This window comes from Aspergillus terreus, genomic scaffold, assembly GCF_000149615.1.
Source record: "Aspergillus terreus NIH2624 scaffold_3 genomic scaffold, whole genome shotgun sequence".
Taxonomy (NCBI): Eukaryota; Fungi; Ascomycota; class Eurotiomycetes; order Eurotiales; family Aspergillaceae; genus Aspergillus; species Aspergillus terreus.
The window spans coordinates 1536143-1558134 of NT_165926.1; the positions used below are offsets into that span (position 1 = coordinate 1536143).

The following is a 21992-nucleotide window of genomic DNA, read 5'->3' on the forward strand; positions in this document are numbered from 1 at the left end:
TAATCTTGAACTCTTAATTTCCGCGACTAGTGGTGGTGAGTCTTCAATATCTTGCTAGAGTTAGCTGGTTTTTTGAATGGTTATAGCTGCTTGCTAGACTTAGAAAGTATCTTACGGGAAAGACGGTATTTTAAAGAGAGACTACCGACCTTTAAATAAAGCGACGAATGGACGGCGAATTGTGATAATTATATTAAAAGAGAGTTTGTATATCTTCGGCGAATAGCTTTAGAGGGCTATTTCGCTATTGCGGATCGGGAAGCTTTTGAAACGGATATGTTACGGTTAATCTATCACGACGGGAAGATGAATATTGTCTAAGAGATCCGGATAGAATTTAGTGAGTAGATATTTGTTGATGTTGCTGTTGAATGGGAAGAGTTGGGGCTTTCTTCTTAATTATGGGAGGACGGAATAACTGGTGAGAAGTATCGAGTGAAAGGGGAGCTAGGAAGGGAGTTATATCAGCTAGATGAGGCTGATCTGGAATAAGGATGGGTGTATAAAGAAGTCCGACGGCCATGTGAGTGTTACTAGCGCCAATATGGTAGCAGCTTGGAATCAACGTACAAATTCTCCCGGACCCCGTGGGCGACGTGGAACCTTCATTCTCTTTGAAAACCTCTAGAGTGGCGGCTCAAAAAGCAAATCTCACTGGTCGTAATATATCAGCCAAGACTCTTGTAAGACCATCTGCAGCATTTTGGGCGACATACTGATCGATCTCAGTGTCCAGAACGCGACAACTCGGCTTGCCTTGTTGCCAGTTTCAGAGAGCCCATGGAAGTCACACATATCTACGCGGATACTATGGAGGAAAGAGTGAAACCGAACAGAAAGCCTTCTGGAGGACACTCAGCCACTTTTGGTCACACGACAAAGTCACTTCCTGGAAAGAAAAGATACTGGGACCTCAGGGCACGGAGAATTGTGCCAATCTTCTATCTCTCAGCAATATCACCCACAAATCGTGGGAGAAGGCGTGTTTCGCTCTTGGGGCAGTGGATGCTGACGAGACCACAATGTGGCTACAGTGCTTTTGGCTTCCTCGACTGAAGTACATCAAAAGTCTGCCAATGATCTAGATACCGCCTCTGTTCGCCCCCTATCTTACCTCAAGCGACTTCAAAGGCACAACATGTGCCAAAATATTCAATATGACGACCGAGAGCAAGATCCAGTCTGGTGACCTGATCACAATCCGTACCAATGATCCGGTCAATCATTCTCTGCCATCGGTCAAATTGCTGCAGCTTCAGTGGACTTTACTTCGTGTGTTTGCCATGAGTGGCGTTGCCGGGGCCTCCGACAAAGACCTCGACCCGTTTGCAGGCATGGGGACTGGTTGGATCACTGGGGTGGGTGGCTTGGTCATTCTCGCGGATATGAAGAGACATCCGACGACGAGAGCGGAGACGAAGAGACAGTCGACAACGAGAAGGGGGAGGAGGTTGAGCTGAAGGAGGCTTGAAAGTAGAGCAACAAGAGTGACAGCCAATTTCAATATATATATATATATAAAAAAAAGAAAATCTATACAATACACCCCCAACAACCAGGATTCGCTGATGATCACCCTAGCCGACCTAAACAAATATCGGTAATTGATAGGTCCTAAGTCGGCTATTGTATACACTCTAATATAGACCAATGAAGAAAGTGTTCCATTGAGCATCTTGATAGGCCTCAATTGCATGTAATGTATCGCTACTAATGTCGACAATCATCTAGCACCGGCTCTTCGCTTCCCATTCCTCCTTGTCCCCTTGGTGCTTTTCCTTTTCTTGGATTTTGTTTCTTGCGGAGGCGACGGTGATAAGGGTGCTGGTGCGGTCACATCAATTCCAACAGCACTAGCAACAACCTCGTCGACATTTTCAAGTGTGGATGCTGCATTACTATCTTCAGTGTCCTGGCCGTCAGATTGGAGTCTCGTGATGTTGTCTGCAATAACCGTCTCTGATGGAGAAGCCTGGCCGGAAATTATGTAGATCGTGCGCGCTTTCCATAGACACGTACAAAACAAACAGCTTGATGCACACACTAGTTTCAAATGCTTCCCCGGCTCACTGTTGCAAAGGAGGCTGTAAAGTTCGACGAGGGATCCAAGGTAGAGCTTCGTTGGAAATTCTTCTCCGTCGTAACCACCAGGTTGCTTTTGACGGCCGATGTCTAAGAGGACCCACTCGCCTGGCCGTGGAAATCCAGATGGAGGGCTTCTCATCTGCAGGCGAATATCTTCCGTGGTTCTGAGGCATGTCCCAGAGACCGTTCGGTTGCCCGTTGTCGTTGCTTTCATTCGCTTGGATTCGCAATGTGGCAGGGAAATTCCTTTGAAAAGGAGCCGCTGGAGATCTGCGCTTCCGAATGCGGTGACAAGCATCTTTGTAGATGTTGTGGAGGCGGCAACTGGTGCTTGATGCTTGTCTCGAAACTGATCATTGAACAGTCGATACTGCCAAGAGTAGTTCGCTTGTAGCTTTCGGCTTTGGATTGTCTCTTTGACCAATAACTCTGGGATGGATTCGTTCTGGCGAAAGCTCATCATCAATCGCAATTTCTCGTCAAATGTGAGCTGCATCACCGTATCCTCTTCAATTCGCAACCCGGGCTTTGGGTTGAGGTCGTACACCTCCCGAAAGAAGGAGCCGTCTTTCTGGATATGGCCGGGGACCAGGTGGAAGGTTGCCATTTCTGTGGGTGGCAGGTTAGGAATCAAGAGAGAAGTACAGCAGATCAACATGCCCGAGTCGGATATCGCTGATGCCCTGAGACTGAGTTCGCCTTGAACCGGGATTCCGGTCATAGTATGCAAGATCGTTGCTAGGACGTTATTGTTGATGTTTTGTGATAACTGCGTAATATTAGGGCAACCCAGACCCCAATATGAGGACCTCAAGAGAAAATAAAGACTTCGGAGACCTGAAGAAGAGGGCCGAATATTGTCATGCAAGTGGACACGTGCAAGAATCCATAGATATCCGAGTATTGTTATTGCTATGCGATATATGCAAACCTCTCTTGGTCGGACATACGTCGGAGGCTGTTTTTCTCTCGGGTTTTGACAGCAGTGACAGCCACAGGAGGATTGAACATCCCATTCGGCATCTGTGAGAGTCAGATCCTGAGACCTAGGGTTAGATAGGACAGGCCTGAGCTCTGGAAGCATCTCCAAGATATTCTTCCTTCCGCCAAGCTCAGTATTCATTTGATCAGCTGTCATGCGGAGAGCATAAGCAAAAGCCGGTCCTGCCTTGGATGAAGTCAAACGTTGCAGAGCATCCGCGGGAAACGTATCGGACAGTATGGTATCCCAAGTCGACCACCCCCCGGCGAAAACATAGTCTCCCACTTCGGTGCATGCGTGGAAGATCTCAGCGCCGCTAGGGAGAAAACAAGTCGTGTCCCTGACATGAACCATGGAGTATTGCGTGTCAAGTGTTCGCAAGATTCTGACTTGGCCCGTCTCATCGTTGGACTTGCCCAATTTCTGGTACAGACAGTCACCCGTTTGGGCATCGATGACCTCGATGGCGAGGCCCAGCACCCACTCTGCAACAGCTGCTACCCATGCGCAGTCTGCGCCACCAACAAAGGTTGCGCTTTGGAGGGAACCACTCGATATGGCTGCTAAGGTCGATAAGGCCTTACCCAAGGCGTGCGGCGATGTTGCGCCATGTCGCTTCCAGGCATCCTGGCCTGCGCCGTTGTACCAAAGCCGGGAAAACCCCTCGACCATGTTTGGGAAATCCGAGGACAGAAGCGTTCCGGAGCAGGAGTCCACTAGATTGGACCATTGTGTGATCGAAGGGCTGAGGTTGGCAGGTGCTTCTTGAATCTGCGTCATTGACCGTAGTACCTGCGCACAGTAGAATCTGTCGTAAGAGACGGAAAGACCGCCGCATAGCGCGACACAGGTCATGCCTTGCTCAGATTCGACGAGTAGCCTGACCACATGCTTGACGCCGAATCCAAACCACAGTATGTTGCTGTACGAGGAAAAAGGCTTGAGATTCCCCAGCACCGTGTGTATCTTCTGTTGTGTACTCGGGGGTAGTTGGAATCGTGAAAATATCGCTTGCCCCATGGCCAGAGTCAGAGGCTCAACCCCAGCTTTGGACGGTCTCGATAGAATTTCCAACGAGAGAGCAACACTCGACTTGGCCAATTGCGTCCAGTCAACAGTTCCCTGTTGGCTGAAGCCCGGTCCAGTCTGGTTGGGGATGAGTGCGGACGATTCCATGTCGTAGAGTTCACCAAGGACAGTACCATGATAAAGACAGAGGAGATCTCGCCTTCTTTAAAGCAGCTGGCAAAAGCTCAGCCTTGTAGGCTTTTCAAGCACCGCCCTATCAACAGTGTTTTAGGCATTATTTGCTTTTGTGAGGGGTGCACAGCCCCGACAAGAACGCAGCTCCATCACCAAGATAGTCCTCGTATATTTCAGGCCGTATGCTAGCAAGTAAGAACTGGCAAGACATCCTAAATATCAGAATAGACAGGGGCCAGTTTTGCCAATTGGAAAGAAAGTAAGCAATCCAACAGCCGGGATTCGCTGGTGGTCACTCACCCAACTACTAACCGGCCGGCATGTGGCTTATGGTCGTATGTGTTTGTTTCCTCTGGCAGCTGCTATATCACTGAGAGGCCTTTGACTCTGGAAGGCGAGACGATACTTGGCGTGGTGTCGACTTCTTCACTCCATAATAATCGTGGTTACGATATAATTAGGGGAAATTGGCAAATGTACTTTGCATATATGGCTCCTGGCTGAGAGAAGAATGCCATGCTGCTTCATAAGAATTAGCTCAATCTACAGCGAGGACAAGTTCGAGGGTGCCGTATTGCCCGACTGTATCCGTGAATTGAGTGCTATGCTAAGAATAAGTTGGTGGTATTTTCTAGTCATGGTCAGTGGTAGCATACATAAAGGAATTAAGACCTATCCTGTGCTTTTATCATGAGTAGTCCGTCTATGTCGCGTGCGAGCTTCTAATTGCGATACTCTATATTCCTTCCCTTCAGGGATAATATATAGCGAGAGTACCCCAGTAGAGTGGAATATCAATCAGTTGGAGTAAATTCTTCCCAATCGTCTAGCTATATTGTGGAAGTGATATCCACTACTGCTGGTGATAATGTGGAGGTGGGGCCTCCGCCTTATCGCGTCCCTCACGTCCCTTGATCTCCTCACCTCCATTTCTCTTGTCCTCTTCTTACCTACGGACGAGTGGCAACAATCCCAATTCCAACATGCCTCGTACTCTCCCCTGGCTGACCAACTCAGCCAGCGATAAGTCTCCCAAACCCACGCCCCGCGACACCAAACGCGACAAACCCGACGCAACACCACGCCCTCGCAAACGCGACTTCTTTCGATCCTGTACGTCCTGGCAACCTCCACCACGCTCTCTCGCAACTAACACAACCAGCACCAACTCCACCCTCCTCCCCCATCCAGCGCTGCCCATCCGAAGAGTTTGTCTTCCTCCTCCCCTCTGTCTAACCCCAAATTAACCCCCGCAGATCCCTGATAGAAGGTCTCGACCACGATGACATCTACATGATGGTCGAAGACGAATTCTACGCCGTCGCACAATCCTTCACCCAGCACCTCCACTACGCCGAATACGTTCGCCGCAAGAAAGAAGCCAAGCGCCAGAACGCTGACGCCATCCGCCAACTCGCCCGGCCCACCGACGGCGTCACCCCCGTCAGCGCGGAGATGAAGCGTCGCGACACAGCGGAGGCCCTCGCCGAGCGCCAGAATCGGGGTCTGGAAGGGATAGGCTCCAACCGGCCCAGAGTCGATTCCGAGGAGGAGGCTGGTGTCGATGAGGAGGACGAGGACGACGATGATGATGATGCGTTTGCGGGGACGTCGCTGCATGGGTTGATGACGAGTCCGCGGAAGGCGCGGTCGTTGGTGGGTATGCAGGGGGTCAAGTCTACGACGAGGGCGGCGGCGGGGTTTCTTCGCGCCCCCGGGACTACGCGGGCGGTCGAGGGGCATAAGACGGTGGCGGAGGGTGAGGATGAAGATGACGATCTGGATGGGGCAGTTGAAACGCCGATAGTGGCACCAGGCAACGCGCGGCCAAAGACCAAACCCAGGATTCCGCCGAGGCGCGTGTCGACGCCCACCCCCAACCCCAAGATACAGTCTACCGAGAAGCGCACAGAACCGACCGAGGTCAAAAAACGGCGATTGCTTTTTGATGATGAATTCGACCAACTACCAGAGCTGGGTCAATCGGACCACGCCGCCAGACACCCCGCGAGATCGCCGTCGAGGTCTGGCTCGGCATCCGCGACGTCTATCGAAAGAACACAGAGAGATGCTCGCAATAACGAGGGCTCGAACAAATCACGGCTCAACGAAGTTCCCACCTTCCTGCTGTAATCGTACACTCTCCTTGTTGGTATGGATCCTTTTCCTTTTCAGGATGAGGGATAATCCATTTCCCTCTGGATGTCAGGCATTCGAATGCCTATTCGTGATCCGCCAAGGGCTGGATGCCCTTCACGCTGAGCCTCCGGACCTGGGTGCGGAGCGTGTCGGCGGGAGATGGCTGGTACTCGACGGCTTGGATCATAACGTGCTTCTCCGATGTGGAGCCGTGGCTATGCAGGGTCAACGCACTGCGGCAGATTAGCGGTGGTGCAAGGCTGGCTCCTAGTATGGAACACGAACTCGTCGTCGGCAAAGAATGATGGAAGCTCCTCCTTTCGGAAGTTCGTTGGGGGGCCCTGAATGGCATGCGTTAGTTCTGCGCGGGTCAGTCATGAAAACAATGACTTACGATTTCCAAAACCCGGTGGGAATTCCGGCGGAACGGCGCCTTCACGAGACGGACAATCTGACGAAGACAGTCCATGATTGTGGTGAATTAATATTAGGTGGTGATTATGATAAAAGGCGATATAGCGAATGAGAGGTGGTCGGTCGGTATCTACACTTGGACCGAGGACTGTGGTAGGAAACGAGGGCGAAATAAACAACCGGCGAGAACGAGAGCGAGCGAGGTCTATGAACGAATGACAAGGCTGATATCCAAACGAAGAACAACTGAACGAGAGACAAAAGAAAGAAGGAAGGACGTTGCTCAATGGCAAGAAGTTGAGGTGATGAGGGAAAAGAACGAGATGTCAAGCCGGACTGGCAGCGGGATATATACTCTCTCCAGCGACAAGAGCCCGAAAAAAGCAAAAAGGCAAAAAAGTGGACAGCTTCACCCGTGCAACTGATGAATGCCACTTTGCCAGATCGACGAATTCTGTGACACGCAACGGCGAGCTGACAGAACGTCCGCACTGGCTGTGAATGGACGATGGATGTGACACATTCTTTTGGCAGTTGTCCCTGGCAGACGGGAATATGGCCACGAACTCTGTTCCATCCCTTGACTCGGCCCAAGCCTCTCCATCTCTTGCAGACATTTTCACAGATGGAGCGGCTGAATCTGTCAGAGGATGGTTCTTCAGGTTGAGGAACTGGCTGAGTGCAGAGGGCACCTCAGCACAGTAATAACCGACCTTGTATAGTTCCCTCGGTAGTATTCCTCAAAGGTAGATAGACGGATTGAGCTTCGTGCCATCGCGATAATCGTCCAGAATGCATCCCTGGTATGGTTTAGAATTCAATACAACGGCCCATCGTACACAATTAACAATAATCGACGGATACATAGAATGGTCCCAAACAAACAACCCGGCCGAAGATCAGCATGCATAGCCGAAAGACACTCGAATCCGTCCGGTACACGAGATCGCGATCTCACCAGCTAACAGCTAATCAGACAGATTTCAAACCCGACCAACCGTCGAATCTCGATGTCTCTCGTGTGCAGCTCCAAATCCGCACAATTCCCTCGAATGCCTACCTCCCCGTCTATGGTAAATAGACTCGCCCGATAATGCGCGCTTCCCTTGCATCGGAACAATGCCCATTCCCACTCAGCATTCCCGTCCACCCATCCCTTTCTTCGGCACCCGTCGGATCACCAGTTGATTGATTGATTGATTGGCGCGTCCGGATTCTTTCTCTCCCCGTCCTTCCAGAAGCTCTGCGCCTGTCGGTCTCCCTGTTCATTCCGCCATTCTAGGGATGCACTATGCAGGACGTCGTCCACCACCCCTGGACAGGGCTACAAGCCGTCTAGGAAAGAATGCGTGTTTGGCGACACGATACAGTAGAGGACTCTAATACTCCGTAATAAGAGTCTTCGCATGCCGGGTCCCCAATTTGAAACTCGTTCGTGATGACTTAAGAACCCTCGGTCCCCGTCGCTTGTCTCGATCGTGTCTCGTCTCCCTGGGTGGGTCTGGGCCTCGCCTGTCTTGGATGCTGGATCCGCGTCCTAGGCCGTCTGTCTGTCTGTTTGCCTGCTTGGCGGGGGGCCTGGCCTTGTCATTGGCATGCTGTGTCAAATGTCTCGTGTCAGCCGTGTACCGGGTGTCCTGTGGTGATCGCTACGGCGAGGTCTGGTTTGGACACTCTGAACAAGCGCATTGTTTGATGGAAGGTCCAGATTTTAAATGGTGTAGGGCAATGACTTTTAGACCAGGTAAATATAAGGTCGATGAATCAATACAGGTTCTCTCATGAGACAGAAACTCACGTCAATCGAGGAGATTGTGTAAGATATATATTTGCGCTCACACGCGAGTCGAAGTATGTCAGCTGTGATGGCTCCACAGCTCTACACATTGAATCAAGACAATATCTAATGCAATGCAATATTCTCTGCCGGGCCTAGCCTAGCATAACATAACATAACACTACAAATAGCATAAAAAGAACCAAAAACAACCAAAGCACAGATCAACCGTTGGACGCCTTCAGCTGGAACCTCTATTTCTGAAAGACAAACTCCCAACCAGAGTGCTCAAAACACGTAACATAAGCCAGATCGTCGTCTCACATCAATCTTAAATCATCTCAAAATCCAAGCTAGGAGTTTCCCACCATTCCCGCCAGAACCCCAGCACCGATGACTCCGCCGTCAGACGCCTCGCGCAGGAAGACGGATTTCCCGCTTTTCTGCGGCCCCGTCCTCATGATAAGCCGGTCGATAAACTGCTGGCACATGTCCTTGAAATTCGGGTAGTGCTGGATGATTCCACCGGTGTAGGCAACCACAAGCTCCTCGGGTCCCGATTGCCAGTCCGCCGGCGTCGGTGTAGGCGAGAGGACGGGGACAATAGGGCCATGAGGCCCCCTCCGGGCGCCTCCGTCGTCGGGCGTCAAATGATTCGCAGCTGTTGCTAGGTTCGTGGCACCGTTCAGCTGGGGAGACGCGGCGTTTGATTGATCGGGGGAGTTCTGATTGCTGTCCACCTTGAGCTCGATCTCTTTGGCGCACGCAAGTAGTCCAACGACGGCGGCAGCGATAAGCCCAGCTGACCGTCGCTGCACGGTCCGCGCAATCGTTCGAAACACTCTGGCGGACGCAGCGTCCCAAGACCATTTGCTACCTCTGGGCGCACTCAAGGAACAATTCAATTCAGCCGCGGCTTCCTGGTCGGATCGCGCACGGCCGATGTTGTCCGAGACGTACGTAGTCGTGAGTGCGTACTCCTCCAAAAGTGTCGCAGGCAATTCTTCTTTGGGCACACCGGCGACACTCGTCAGATAGTCGAGAAGAATGAGTCGAATGAGCTCGCCGATGTATCGACCACCTGTCAGGTACTCGAACGGCTGGAAGCCTGGGCGTGCGCAGGCTCTATCCAGCTCGGCATCCCATTTGGTGATGATGTTGAGTTCCTTGAGAGGGGGCGCGGCACCTGCGATGGTCCATTCGGTGTTGACAATGGTCTCCTCGGCGCTGGCGTCTCTCGCCTTCACATGATCTGCTTTGGACGGGTGCAGTGAACTGAGCTTCATCGGGATTGTGGCGTTGCATCCGGTACCGACAATGATACCCATGGCTACGCGACTGTTTGGTAAGGATTTGACAGCGTATGCTAGGGAGACCAGCGTCGCGACGGTGTCGTTGGTGATCGCAGAGATCTTGAGCTTCGGTAACGCAAACAGTTTCCGACGCTTGCTCGATGGCTCCTCTTCGTCCGGCCGTCGCGTGTGCTTCTCATAGCCATTCAACAGGATCTTGCGGAGATTCAGATCCGATGTGATCGCAAAGCCTTTACCCATGGGCATCAAGGTCGCTTCCCCAAGGGACTCTTGCCTGCAATTTGGTCAGCGACCCTCTACGTAGAGCGCGCAAACACCGTTCAACGGAGATTCGAATGACTCACATGATTGGGAAACTAAAGGTGATTCCCATCTCAAGTTCTTCGGGGACACTGCCTTTCGTTTCATCCGACGTCAGGCTCTCCGCCACCACCTCGGCGATACAGTCTCCAATCCAAGCAAAGAGATCCTCCGCCTGATCCATCTTCAGATGCTCCTGGATCGGCCATGCTTTCTCTAATGTCCGTTGAACACGCTGTCTCTGTGCCTTTCGCATAGTGTCGCGTGATCGTTCCGAGGCATCCGCTGGAGGGGTATCCGACTCATCCGCGTCACCGAGCAATTCGATGAAGGCGACGCGCAAGTTGCTTCCTCCAACATCGATGGCGAGGTACCGGCCTGTTTCCAAGCCGGTGGGCAGTTTGGTGACTGGGGTAGGGAGAAACTGCTCTTCGGAATGCAAGGCGAGGTTGCTGTACACGTTGGAGAAGCGACGCGCGAGTTGGTAGAGGGTAGCTTCGTCTAGGGCGAGGGGCGAGAGAAAATCATCGAGGATTCGCTGGCGTTCTAGCTGTTCTTGCTGGGCCGGGTCCAATTCCACCCCATCATCCTCGTCCTCCTCAATGAGATCCTCGACTATTGTGCTATTCTCCTCGTCCTTGCTCTTTCTGCTGTCTGTAATATCCGTCGAAGCCATCTCGAGGGACGAATCTGAAGGCCGGAGGAAGGGATCCAGTGGACGGTCGAGCGGGCGCAGACGGTGAGTCGCACCCGAACTGTCCACCGCTGGCGCTTTCGAGGGACCGAGGATAGGTCGGAGGACGGAAGGGCCCGGAAGGTATTGTGTGCGATCGCTCCGTGGAATGTTTATACGTAAAACGGGTGTCGGAGAGAGGAATGGAGCTGGAGGCTAGTGATGCGACTGGAGACTTGCGGGAGCGGGCTCTGGGACTTCGTCGAGGATGACTGTGCGAAGCGCACGGAATCTGACCAATCCTAGATCATGCGCAGTGGTTAGTCCTCGATCGCAATACGGAAGACATTGGGTTCGATCTTGTCAAGGATATGCGGTGACGCGTGTCTGCAGTGCATTTGACGCTAAAAGGATGAATGGGGAACAAACAAAACCACTGGAGTATGCGACAAATGCAAATGTAAATTCGGGTGACAGAAGGTCCACCACGAACAAGATGAAGAAATATTCCAGACAGGATAGACTTCCCCGTTACAGTAGGAAAAGGGAAATTTGACTTTACCTCGTACAGTTTGATTGTCTGTGCCAGGGACTGGAATGAAAATGAGATCTCGCCGCCAACCGATACCGGATGGGACCGAGACTGGAATCAATGCGACTGGACAGGGGATGATGTTAAGAAGAAAGAAGAAGACAACAACAACAACAACAACAACAACAACAACAACAACAACAACAGAAAATGAAGAAGACGATGAGGAATACAAGTGGAAGGATTTATTGCAGCATATAGAGTGGGTGAGAGGAATGTACTTGCACGAGAGTAGGAGGAATGAGAAATGGGAATGATGACTACCTAGTAGGTAGAAAGAAAGCAAAATGAAAAACAAGAATGGGTAAAGATATAAAGAGAGAAGACTGGTGGATTCGGACGAGCGAGGTGATTGATAGAAGAAGAAGCATAATGCGACCATCGGCCTCAGACGATGTGACGCTGCCGTCCTCCTCCACTTTCTTCCCCCCAATGACTGACGCACCCTCCCATCTGCTGCTTCATGCCGAGTACCACCTTTGACATCCACTCGCCTCCAACTGCTACGACGACGGCCTCCTCAATATCATGATCGTTCGCGTACTCTCCGTGTCTTCTCGTGGGGCTGGTGGCTGGCCCCGAGCTAATGATTAGACTACTTCACTAGGTGCCTCACTATCCCGATAATACTGCGGGATATCAACCTCCCCTGCACATACATAATTCCTCCAGCATAAGCCTGAACACCCTGTTCCTGTTTATCTCATTACCAATGTGAGACATAAGAGTCATCCAGACAACCTGCGGGGGAAAGAAAAATTCAGTTTCTTCCCAATATCAGATCATGGCCACATGGTATAAACAGTGGCGTTCCAGCCCATCCACCAACGACCGCCATCACGCATCCAGTCAACTCCCGCGCCTTTCCAAGCCGGCTGTCACCTTGGGAGTTCGTTTCCTAATTAGTTCAACGCCCCGTGTGGATCGACTGACGCCATGACCTAGCCCTCCGGTGAGATGAAACGTGCCATTCCGATTCATCGCTTGCTCCTTCAAGAGCTGTCGCCCGCGTCACTGACTCATTATTACCGTTGACAAGAACTGCTCAAATGCCGACGACACCGCGGAGGTCCGGGATCCTTTCGTATCGCCTAGTCCTGGGTACCCAAGCGTCATGGAGCCTATTGAAAGACCCAAGTCAGATCCATCTCTCCCATATCTAGTATCGTGGAATCTACTGGATCAGGCATCGCTGTGGCGGCTGCCTCTTCGTTGTACCTCGTATTGTGACTATGATTATTATAGACCATGGAACGCCCGAGCTCACGGGAGAGCCCCAATGTGGAGGTCCCAGCTACCTATCGGCAGAATCAGGAAGTTTCCCACGGTCGACACGGTGATCGAGACTCCTAGTCTCCCCAGAACACACACCACACCGACTGCTGTTTCCATTTCTTCTCCTCCGACTGGCCCGGGTGCAGTCGAGCCCAGCCCGATGGGGGGTCCTCTTCTTGTCGTACATAGATGGCGCTAGCCTCCGAAGTCGGAGTGCCGCCGTTGGGGACCGCGAGCCTGCGGAGATGGGCACGATCTCCCCTGTGATCTGCGCGATAGTGATTAGACTAGAGCTCAAAGCCTGTTCTCGGAACATGGACAAGGTTGAGGTAAGCCTCATACTGAGCACACTGGCCGCCGTGAGACCATGGTCAGTCGCTTAGTTGATAAGCTTCCCTGTTCGTATCCTGAATGGAGAATATAGCTGGTTATTGCGACTGTGGTTGAGTCGAGAGTACCGAGAGTCACCCACCCGTTGGATCGGGTCCAAGAGCCTCTGGGAATCCTGTCGGCGATAATGCCTTGGCTAATGATGCGTGGAAGCATGCCCCATTTGCCTCCTGCGCGGCGCAGGAGACAGCTTCGACTTGGGTGTGAAGAGGCCTCGTAGATGAAGCGCTTATCCTATCGTCTAGAAAGCTACTCCGTACCTAGAGCTGACTAGGTTCTTATGGAATGCGTCATCACTGGCTTAATCGCATCTAGCCAACTGCAAGAGTTGATCCCAAAATTCTAGCTTGGGCAGTTCCCAATGTTGTAAAGGCGGTTGGACCAGATAACGTCGCCAAGTCGGTAGCTAGTTGCCTTGAGAGAACTGACCAACGCAGTTGTGCACAAGGAATTAATTTCCCCCAGTCAGGTCTCATGCATGTCGGCTGCTATGTTTAGCTCGTCTGCTGCGAGTGAGCGTGTCAGATTCAACGATGCAACCCTAACCATGGGGTTGATAAAGCGAACAGGGATTTGATGCGGGTGCAAATGGCGCGATATTGAAGATGAATACTGGAGATTACTCTGTATATTAACTGAACCGCCGGAACTGCGATGATGGATCTGCTTGGTGTAACGTGAGATTTGCTGAATCCGGCAAGGGATCCAACCCTTTCTCGGACTCTCCCCACATGATGACATCTCCCGCGTTAGAACCACAATCCACCTCCATCCGGGGAATCACACCTTCGATCGATCTATCAATCATCATCATGGAAAAGACACAGTTGTCGCATTCTCATCCACATTCCGTCTCACCCGAAAGGTCCACGCGACCGAGTCCCAGCAAAGTCCGAAGGGTCGTCCACGCCGCGGTTGGCTTGAGCTTCGCTCTGTTACTCTTCCTCTATATCCCCCGAAGTGGTCTGCTTTCATCACACCAGACGATCAGGCGGTTCCATTGTGGATTCTTCTCTTCGCCCGATAACGATGCGCAACGATTGATACGTCCTATGGAGCCTCTAGAGGATCGAACTCACCATGCGAACAAGGTTCCTCTGGAGGCTCACATCATGAGTAAATGCCCTGACGCTCAGTACTGTCTTCGGAAATTGGTCGTTCCAACTATGGAACGAGTCAGCGACCTGGTTGATTTTAACCTTGCTTTCATTGCAAAGTAAGTTGAAATACGATTCTCTTCAACGCTCCCCCTTTAACCATTCATACATAGTGTCTCCGACAAATCGTCGGGCATAACTTGCATGCACGGACCTGAGGAATGTGTTGGTGACTCGCTCATTCTATGCGCGGAGAACCTCCCTTTCAACCCGGATGGCGACTCTACCGAGCCCATCCGCATGCCAACCATCCGTTCTCTCGGTTTCGCCAATTGCCTCATCAGTTCGTACCAGGAGATCCCTGACCGCGAATTGGTTCACCATTGTGCCTTGCAACATGGAATCGACTTTGAAGCTCTGAATGCCTGCGTCAGCAGACAGGAAGATGATCCGAACGGTAAAGAGCTCAGTGGCCTTGCCCTGTTGCGGGAGAGCGCTCTCCATAGTGCCGAGCTTGGTGTCAAAACCAGCTGCACGCTCCGTTTGGACGACGAGGTGTGGTGTGTCCGCGATGGCGGTGTTTGGAAAGATTGCGCCAAAGGAGGGAAGGGCAGCAAGGTATCGGTTCTGGTTGATGAGATCAGGAAACGCTGGGAAGAGAGAAATTAGTTCTACTGAATATTGAACAGGGGAAATGGGTAGAATGTTTCTCTGGCAAATAGTATGTTCTTGACATGAGGTTTTGTTGCTCTTAACCTTGATTTTCTCCGCGAGGTACACCCACAAAGTGCTGCTCCAGCTCACTCCTATCTCGCGCATGGAACTGTTGCTCCTCAAAGGTCGGCCACCGCGAGAACCGGTCGATATAACCCGGTTCCTTCGAGCCAGAGAGGGATGGGGCCGACTTTACTGATATGCAATATACCATAATCTTAATCGCAGCAATAGCTATCAGAAATTTCTAACCAATTCCATAAATAGATGTATATCTGAGGTGGCTGCAATGGTCTCAAACAACCGATGTTGCTGGTGGAGGCCTATGTATGCCTTGTTTACCACAGATGCCCTTTTCCGCCAACAATCACATTCACAACCGACCTTCCTTCGTGGTGTCCCCTTGGTCTCTTTTCTCTCCCGCCAGAGATCCCGACTGGCCATCCTCTTGCAGACTCTTGTCTATTATTCCTTTTCATTTTAGAGGAGGCTCTTCACACCTATGATCTCCCGTACCTAAATCTCTTCCAACCAACCCACAGCCAACCTCTTCATTTGATACTTCAGTAAAGGATCTTATAGGAGCAACAATGGCGTCGTCCTGGATCCCAGAACACGACCCTAAAAAGCCCATCCACGAAAAAGCCGACGATGTCGTCCGTCGGTACTACAACATCCCTCGGCCGAGTCCCGTGCTTCAGGAGATTCTCAACGACTTCGACAAGGCGTCTCTCCTCCTTGACGCCCTCCGACGCCATATTGCGCTGGTAAAGTGTCGCTCACAGACCTTGGAAGACGCCCAAGTTACTATCTACGACAAGGCCTTGCTCGCCCTCACGAAGAATGGAGAGGATCCGAGTGACATTGGGGCGCTTGAGCTCTATCTGACTGAGTTTCTCGGTATTGTTCCCATTCTGCCTGTCGCCCAAAGTCACGAGGTGGTGTCAAAGCATCTGGAACTACAGAGCGCCCTGGACAAAGGTACGTCTGTTCTAGATTCCGCCCTAGAACATACGCGTGCTGATATATACTGACACGAAAAGTCTTGGCCTTGGACCCCATTCCATATGAAGGAGAGGATGTTCCCGGAAAAGCGAACAACCCTATCGATATGCATCAATCTGCAACCAATACCCACGGAACCAAGGACCATCACTATCGCTCTCATCGGCACCACGATAGAGAGGACAGACACAAGGGCGAGGATAGCCATGACGGCAAGCTCCAGACCCGCGTCGAGAGACTGCTGAGCGTCTACCACCAGGCCAAGAGCGAGTTCTACGGTGCGATGCAGCGTGATGGAATGGTGAACATTGGGATGGCTCGATTCCTACGGGACAGCGCCGAAAACGCCCTGCGATACATGCTCGACAACGGACTGAACGACCACGCCTATATTACCGAACTGGAGATGGTCTTTAAACAGGCCCGTGACAAGGCTGCGGAGCTTCTGGGAGGCCGCAAGCGCCATTTTGACGAAGGGCGCGGACGTCGCCGTCATCGGAAGAAGGGGCGCCGCGTGATTGACTCGTACCGACCTCATGAAAAGCGTGGTTAGATGAATGTTTGGAATCTATCTCGTCATGTCGACATGAAGATACAAAGAAGGATTGATTGATGGGGAATGTCTGTCTTTGATGCTTGACACTGTCACCATAAATATTGAAGGAACCCTCCTTCAGTCGTTTGGAGATACAAAAAGTTCACCCCTAATAATCTACAATACTTGATTTCTTTCATCTTCTCTGAGGTAAAAATGAGGTGGACGCGGTACCTGATAAAGAGTGCCTTAGTGCCTGAAACGTCCACGGTGGTTAGTGCATGCCACGTGCGGCCCCATTATTTTTCCCCTTACTGCGCACTGATGACTTTCCTCCATACACCTCTCCGCCGAAGACAATTTTGGTTGACATTAACATGATATCGTTATAGGTTCAGCTTTTCTTGCTCTGGTAGAGGTGACGGTTTCATCCATAATGGCCTCCCCGCGGCCCCAGCCCACCGAGGCTGCTTTGTCTTCAAGCACAGCCTCGTCCTCGACAACACGGTATACTCCTGTCTCAGAAAGCTCAAATGGAGACAATGATCTGTCCAGCTCCAGGCGCCCACCCACCGGTGCTCTGAGACTTCAAACAGATTTCAGTGCACCAGACGATCGGCTGTCCTATGAGGACAGTCAAGATAGCCATGGCTATCATGATAGAGATTCCGGGAGCCGCAACAGAGCTGCTAGTAACTTTCCCAAGTATACTCCAACAGAGGAAAAGGAGATTGTGAAGAAGCTCGATCGAAAGCTTGTTCCTTTTTTGGCTCTTCTATACATGCTCTCGTTTTTGGATAGATCAAGTAAGGGTGTAGCACGCCTCATGACTAGACCACAGGGCTAACCAGCTTTATAGATATCGGAAACGCCAAGATTGCAGGTCTCATGAGCGATCTACATCTATCATCTCAGCAATATGAATGGTTACTTACCGCGTTCTATATAACTTATATCCTCTTTGAGTGGATGACCTTGATGTACCGCCTGGTCCTTCCGCACATTTACATCGCGATATGTGTCTGCGGATGGGGCCTGGTAGCATCCTTCCAATCTTTGGTCACCTCGTTCGAAGGGCTGGTCGCGCTCAGGGCCCTCCTCGGAATTACAGAAGCAGCGTTCGGTCCTGGCGTACCATTCTACTTATCACTTTTCTACAAGCGTGAAGAACTCGCTTTGCGAAACGGCCTCTTCATCTCAGCCGCCCCGCTGGCCTCGTCCTTCGCAAGTAGCCTTGCGTGGGTCATTGTCAAGCTCAGCAAAGAGGGCCCCATAGCTCCATGGCGCACCTTGTTCCTAGTCGAAGGGTTCCCGAGTGTCATTGTTGCGGTCTTTGCATGGATGTTGATCCCAGATGCCCCAGGGAATGCATGGTTCCTAGCCCCTCGCCAAAGAGTTGTGGCGCAATTGAGAATGGAAGAGCCCAAGGCTGAGTACCATGACGAAAAGCCTCGAGGGAAGCTGGACTGGCGAGAGGTTGGAAGGACACTGGCTGACCCCAAATCGTACATTACTGCAGTACGTCCATGTTCTCCTCCCATTCAGTGCCCTTACTAACGTCTATCCAGTTCATGTTCTTTAGCTGCAACGTGGCGTTCAGTTCAATGCCTGTCTTCCTACCCACTATCATCGAAGAGTGTGTCATTCCCATCCCACTACAGCAGATGAAGAAACTAATACAATATAGTATGGGGTACTCCTCTCTCTCCGCACAAGCACTCTCTGCACCTCCCTATCTCGTAGCTTTCATCGTCGTTCTGGTGACCGCATACGCCTCCGATCGCAATAGATCGCGGAGCCCATATCTCATCGCTCACGCTCTTATCTCCTCTCTCGCTTACCTGACGATCGCCCTGACAGGGAGGTATCACACGCATCTCCCCGAGTCCGTGCATAGGCTCATCCGCTACCTTTCCGTCTATCCCGCTACGTTTGGTTTCTTCTCCGCCATCACTCTAATCATGACGTGGTCTATGGACAACCGCGTCGCAAAGGAAGGAAAAGGAACCAGCATCGCGATCCTCAACATCATTGGCCAGTGCGGGCCACTCCTCGGAACGAAGCTATATCCGCATAGTGATGGACCATACTACGTACGGGGCATGGGGACGTGCGCCTTTTTTATGGTGCTGGTCGCCGTCCTCGCCGTTGTGCTGAGACTTCTTTTTCAGCGCGCAAATCGCATCTCTCAGCAAATGGGAGACGAGATCGAGATGGTCTTCCGGGGTGCTGCAGGCGGAGAGGAGCGTGAAGAGCTCATGGGTCGTGATGCTGGCCAGGAGCCCGATGCGGAAAAGTTCATGTACATTGTATAGAGTCAATTCGTGGCCGGCTCATGCAGGGCCATTTTCACAGCCTACAGGCTCTGCCAAGCAGCGCTTTTTGAAGGGGAAACGAACCCACCAAGAGCCCACGCGCATCCGTGACAGAAGTCGAGTTGAATTCACCCCGACAGCTCGCTCAAGCCCAGTATCTCACAGCTGAACGTCACGACCGTACAGTGAAGGACTTACCGGGTATTTTCACGAACGAAGTCAGTGACGCAGTCAGATTCCGGCGGCGTGATGACAGATCTCTTCAGTCAGTGTCAATGGGATACAGAGGGCGTGTTTGTCACCGTCCACGAGACCCGTGTCACTTACATCTGATCGACGCCATTCCCCGCGCCACTGCCCTGGTAATCTGACGCTCTTCATTCTACCACCGTCGGATCCAGGTCACTGTCACGGACGAACTTTGGCCACATGCTACAGGTTCTTGTGAACTCCATGTACCCGGACGGTTTGACAATGATGCGCCGACCGATGAGTGGGTGGCGAGGGCTAGCTCTGGATGCTGGACTTTGGGCTGAATCAATCATCAACGTCTGGATATAGGCCGGTGGATGAGCCCGATCAGAGTCAGCCGTGTCTCACATTGGGGATAGATGATGATGGTTTCGTGACTTGTGCCTGTTTGGATGGTCCATGCAATTGAGGTTCAATACTACAATCTTTGATTCCTAGTAGCAGTGTGTTAGAAAGGCTACGGACGCGTGTAAAAAGACCTGAATTCCCCCGATCCATTGCTTCACTGGGTTCTTACGTTCCCTTTACTGCCTGGATTCATTGTGCTTGTTGTTTCCTTGGCTGCAGGCAAGTGAACCCGCCGAGAATTCAATACGCGCTTTCCATTCATACCCTCGTAGTGATTACGCTCCAGGAAAGAGCCGACCCAGTAAGATATAAAGAGCCCTCCGACCCTCCGACCTCAGGACGCTGCCCATTCTCCCCCGACGTTTTCATCATATATATATGCCAGCTCTCAGGCACACATTGTCTTTATCATCGTGTCCCGTCCAGACACTTCGCTTCGAAATGGACATTTCTGTCCAAGGAGCTATGCACCTCGGGACTTGGTCAGTCGCCATTGATGGTAGACGACCGATGGTATACTTTGTAGAGCAATCCAAGACGTATCACCACATTTCAGGACGATGTGTTCATGCGGTAAAGTTGCGTGACTTCCATCTGTGGTATTGTATATCAGTGCTGACAGCGCTACTGCAACAGATAACCGTCATCGAACTTCGAGAAAACTAATACATCTACATACACTTTCCCCCTCAAAGTTCGATTCCAAAATGGCCTCCATCCCGATCGATGCCCACCCCCCCCAGTGCCGACGCCCCCCTTCTCGCTCCCACCAAAGACGTGGGTAGTCGTGTCGTTCACCGGCACGCTGGTAGTGGCGGCAATTTTTTGCTGTGTTGTCCTGGTGATGAGGCTCATCGCCATATAGTATGTTAGATTATATCAGACCTTTGGCAAGTTGAAGCTAACACAAGATCATTATAGCTTCCCGGAGCGGGGGGCGTATACCCCAAAGGATATCGAGGAGCTCCGGGAGCTCGAACAGGAGCGCCGTCAGTTGACTGGATGTTTGAGTATTACACACCTGGCTAATATATTATAAAGCATTTGGGCGTCTCCATCGTCGGCTTAGTCGCCGCCCCCGTCCCGCCTCGCCCCCGCCCACGCCCACGGCCGAAGACCTCCTAGCCGCAGCATCAGCTGCTTGCGCCGCGGCGAGTGCCGCCGCCGAGGCCGTCCGCGCGGCCGTCGAAGGCCTACAAGCGCCCAAGCCCGCCGCAACTGGTGCGCCTAAGATCCCTCCGCTAAGGGCGGACGCAAAGATGGGGCATTAAGTTTGGGATCGTCCTCTTTTTTTTAGCTTGTGACTGTGTCTTGTATATATTAGCGATTGTATATTTTATACCTGTATGCATTACAGTAGAGAGCCTCAAATGTCACAAGTAAACCGGCCGAATCTTCTCTGTAAAAGTCTCCCATGAGACGAGGCAGTAATGATGAATAATCGGAGACATAAGTGCATTATGCATTATGCATTGATTGCTGAAAAGGTAAAAATCTGAGCTTCCGCATGACACAGCACAGCACAGGGTCTTATCACGGCTTCCCTAATCGGGCAACCCATCCATTCCGACGACTCATTACTCCATCCGGACATAGTTTAATTCTATCGGACCTTCAAACACACTCTATCGACATAGTGAGTACGATTTTCGCCTCCTTGACTGATCCTGGATTTTTACGTGGCTAGACATACGCGACACCCGCATACGCGACACCCCTCTCCGGGAATCATCACGACCTCCCGGTGCAAGGGACAACCAGGCATTATTATTATTATTATTGTTCTTGTCTGACGACCCCAGCCAGGAGGCCGGAAGAAGGGAGACTTGGCAGATCTCCAGGAATCTTTGTTCTGGAATGCCTCGATCACATCTCCGTGGGGTTCTCGGGATGTCATTTTTCGGAAGCTCCAACGATGTGGCAAAAGTACCGTTACTCCCCAGACCAGATTCCCCACCAACGCCACGACCATGAGGGTGAACAAGAGAAACAAGAGGTTCAATTCAGGAAAAGAAATTCAGGCACTGACCGCACCTGACCTTCGTCCTGCAACTCCCCGGAGGATTTGGATTCACCGACATTCAGACGGATCAACTCCCATGCACCGTTGCTATTTTAAACTGCAACGCGTGGGGATCGTAACAATCTAGAAGGATGGATGACCGCGACGAGTCTGGGTCCGGAGATGCAAGGAAGATCCAACTTCCTCCTCCATGCTGGGGTGGATTACACCATCATTAGGCGATGCCGAGCCTACCATTGGAGGACTGCCATTCCGCAGGGACTCCGGGAGCTCGGGGGGTTCCATGGCATTGGCGGGACAGCTCCCCCAAGTTGCCCTCGCTGACATCGCCATGAGATAGATGTCTATCTGTTGAAGTCCAAGACGATGGTTACTTGTTGCGCGGCCTGGATATCCGCCTATCGAGGCTGAACTGCTTTCAATGGCGCTCCAGTTCCCCCCTTGACCGCTGATATTCTCACAGGGAAGAATACGCTGGCCCACCGTCAGACCCTCAGACCCAGCATCTCTCGGTCACCCCATACTCGGGAATCCCGTTCGCTAGTGGGCCATTCCAGAAC

The 21992-nt window shown here is 51.8% G+C and overlaps 7 protein-coding genes across 7 annotated transcripts; 5 read left to right on the forward strand and 2 right to left on the reverse strand.

Annotated features, from left to right (window-relative positions):
• Positions 1 to 1157: 1157 nt before the first annotated feature.
• Positions 1158 to 1604, forward strand: ATEG_02441 (TRIC cation channel family protein; the record flags this gene model as incomplete). Its single annotated transcript, XM_001211619.1, has 2 exons — positions 1158 to 1450; positions 1529 to 1604. 2 exons carry the CDS (start codon positions 1158 to 1160, stop codon positions 1602 to 1604), a joined length of 369 nt encoding a protein of 122 aa, XP_001211619.1.
• A 119-nt stretch (positions 1605 to 1723) lies between these two features.
• Positions 1724 to 4243, reverse strand: ATEG_02442 (uncharacterized protein; the record flags this gene model as incomplete). Its single annotated transcript, XM_001211620.1, has 3 exons — positions 1724 to 1972; positions 2045 to 2854; positions 3017 to 4243. 3 exons carry the CDS (start codon positions 4241 to 4243, stop codon positions 1724 to 1726), a joined length of 2286 nt encoding a protein of 761 aa, XP_001211620.1.
• A 1010-nt stretch (positions 4244 to 5253) lies between these two features.
• ATEG_02443 (uncharacterized protein) lies at positions 5254 to 6403 on the forward strand (the record flags this gene model as incomplete). Its single annotated transcript, XM_001211621.1, has 3 exons — positions 5254 to 5383; positions 5433 to 5478; positions 5527 to 6403. 3 exons carry the CDS (start codon positions 5254 to 5256, stop codon positions 6401 to 6403), a joined length of 1053 nt encoding a protein of 350 aa, XP_001211621.1.
• A 2550-nt stretch (positions 6404 to 8953) lies between these two features.
• On the reverse strand, positions 8954 to 10889 carry ATEG_02444 (hexokinase family protein; the record flags this gene model as incomplete). The annotated part of the gene is made up of 2 exons (XM_001211622.1): positions 8954 to 10187; positions 10258 to 10889. 2 exons carry the CDS (start codon positions 10887 to 10889, stop codon positions 8954 to 8956), a joined length of 1866 nt encoding a protein of 621 aa, XP_001211622.1.
• Positions 10890 to 13955: 3066 nt separating this feature from the next.
• On the forward strand, positions 13956 to 14978 carry ATEG_02445 (GILT family protein; the record flags this gene model as incomplete). The annotated part of the gene is made up of 3 exons (XM_001211623.1): positions 13956 to 14359; positions 14414 to 14800; positions 14963 to 14978. The coding sequence occupies 3 exons, from the start codon at positions 13956 to 13958 to the stop codon at positions 14976 to 14978; spliced, it is 807 nt and encodes a 268-aa protein (XP_001211623.1).
• Positions 14979 to 15544: 566 nt separating this feature from the next.
• Positions 15545 to 18809, forward strand: ATEG_02446 (uncharacterized protein; the record flags this gene model as incomplete). The annotated part of the gene is made up of 6 exons (XM_001211624.1): positions 15545 to 15935; positions 15998 to 16507; positions 16748 to 16771; positions 16887 to 17300; positions 17354 to 18012; positions 18063 to 18809. 6 exons carry the CDS (start codon positions 15545 to 15547, stop codon positions 18807 to 18809), a joined length of 2745 nt encoding a protein of 914 aa, XP_001211624.1.
• A 1444-nt stretch (positions 18810 to 20253) lies between these two features.
• Positions 20254 to 20680, forward strand: ATEG_02447 (uncharacterized protein; the record flags this gene model as incomplete). Its single annotated transcript, XM_001211625.1, has 3 exons — positions 20254 to 20273; positions 20331 to 20398; positions 20451 to 20680. The coding sequence occupies 3 exons, from the start codon at positions 20254 to 20256 to the stop codon at positions 20678 to 20680; spliced, it is 318 nt and encodes a 105-aa protein (XP_001211625.1).
• Positions 20681 to 21992: the final 1312 nt, after the last annotated feature.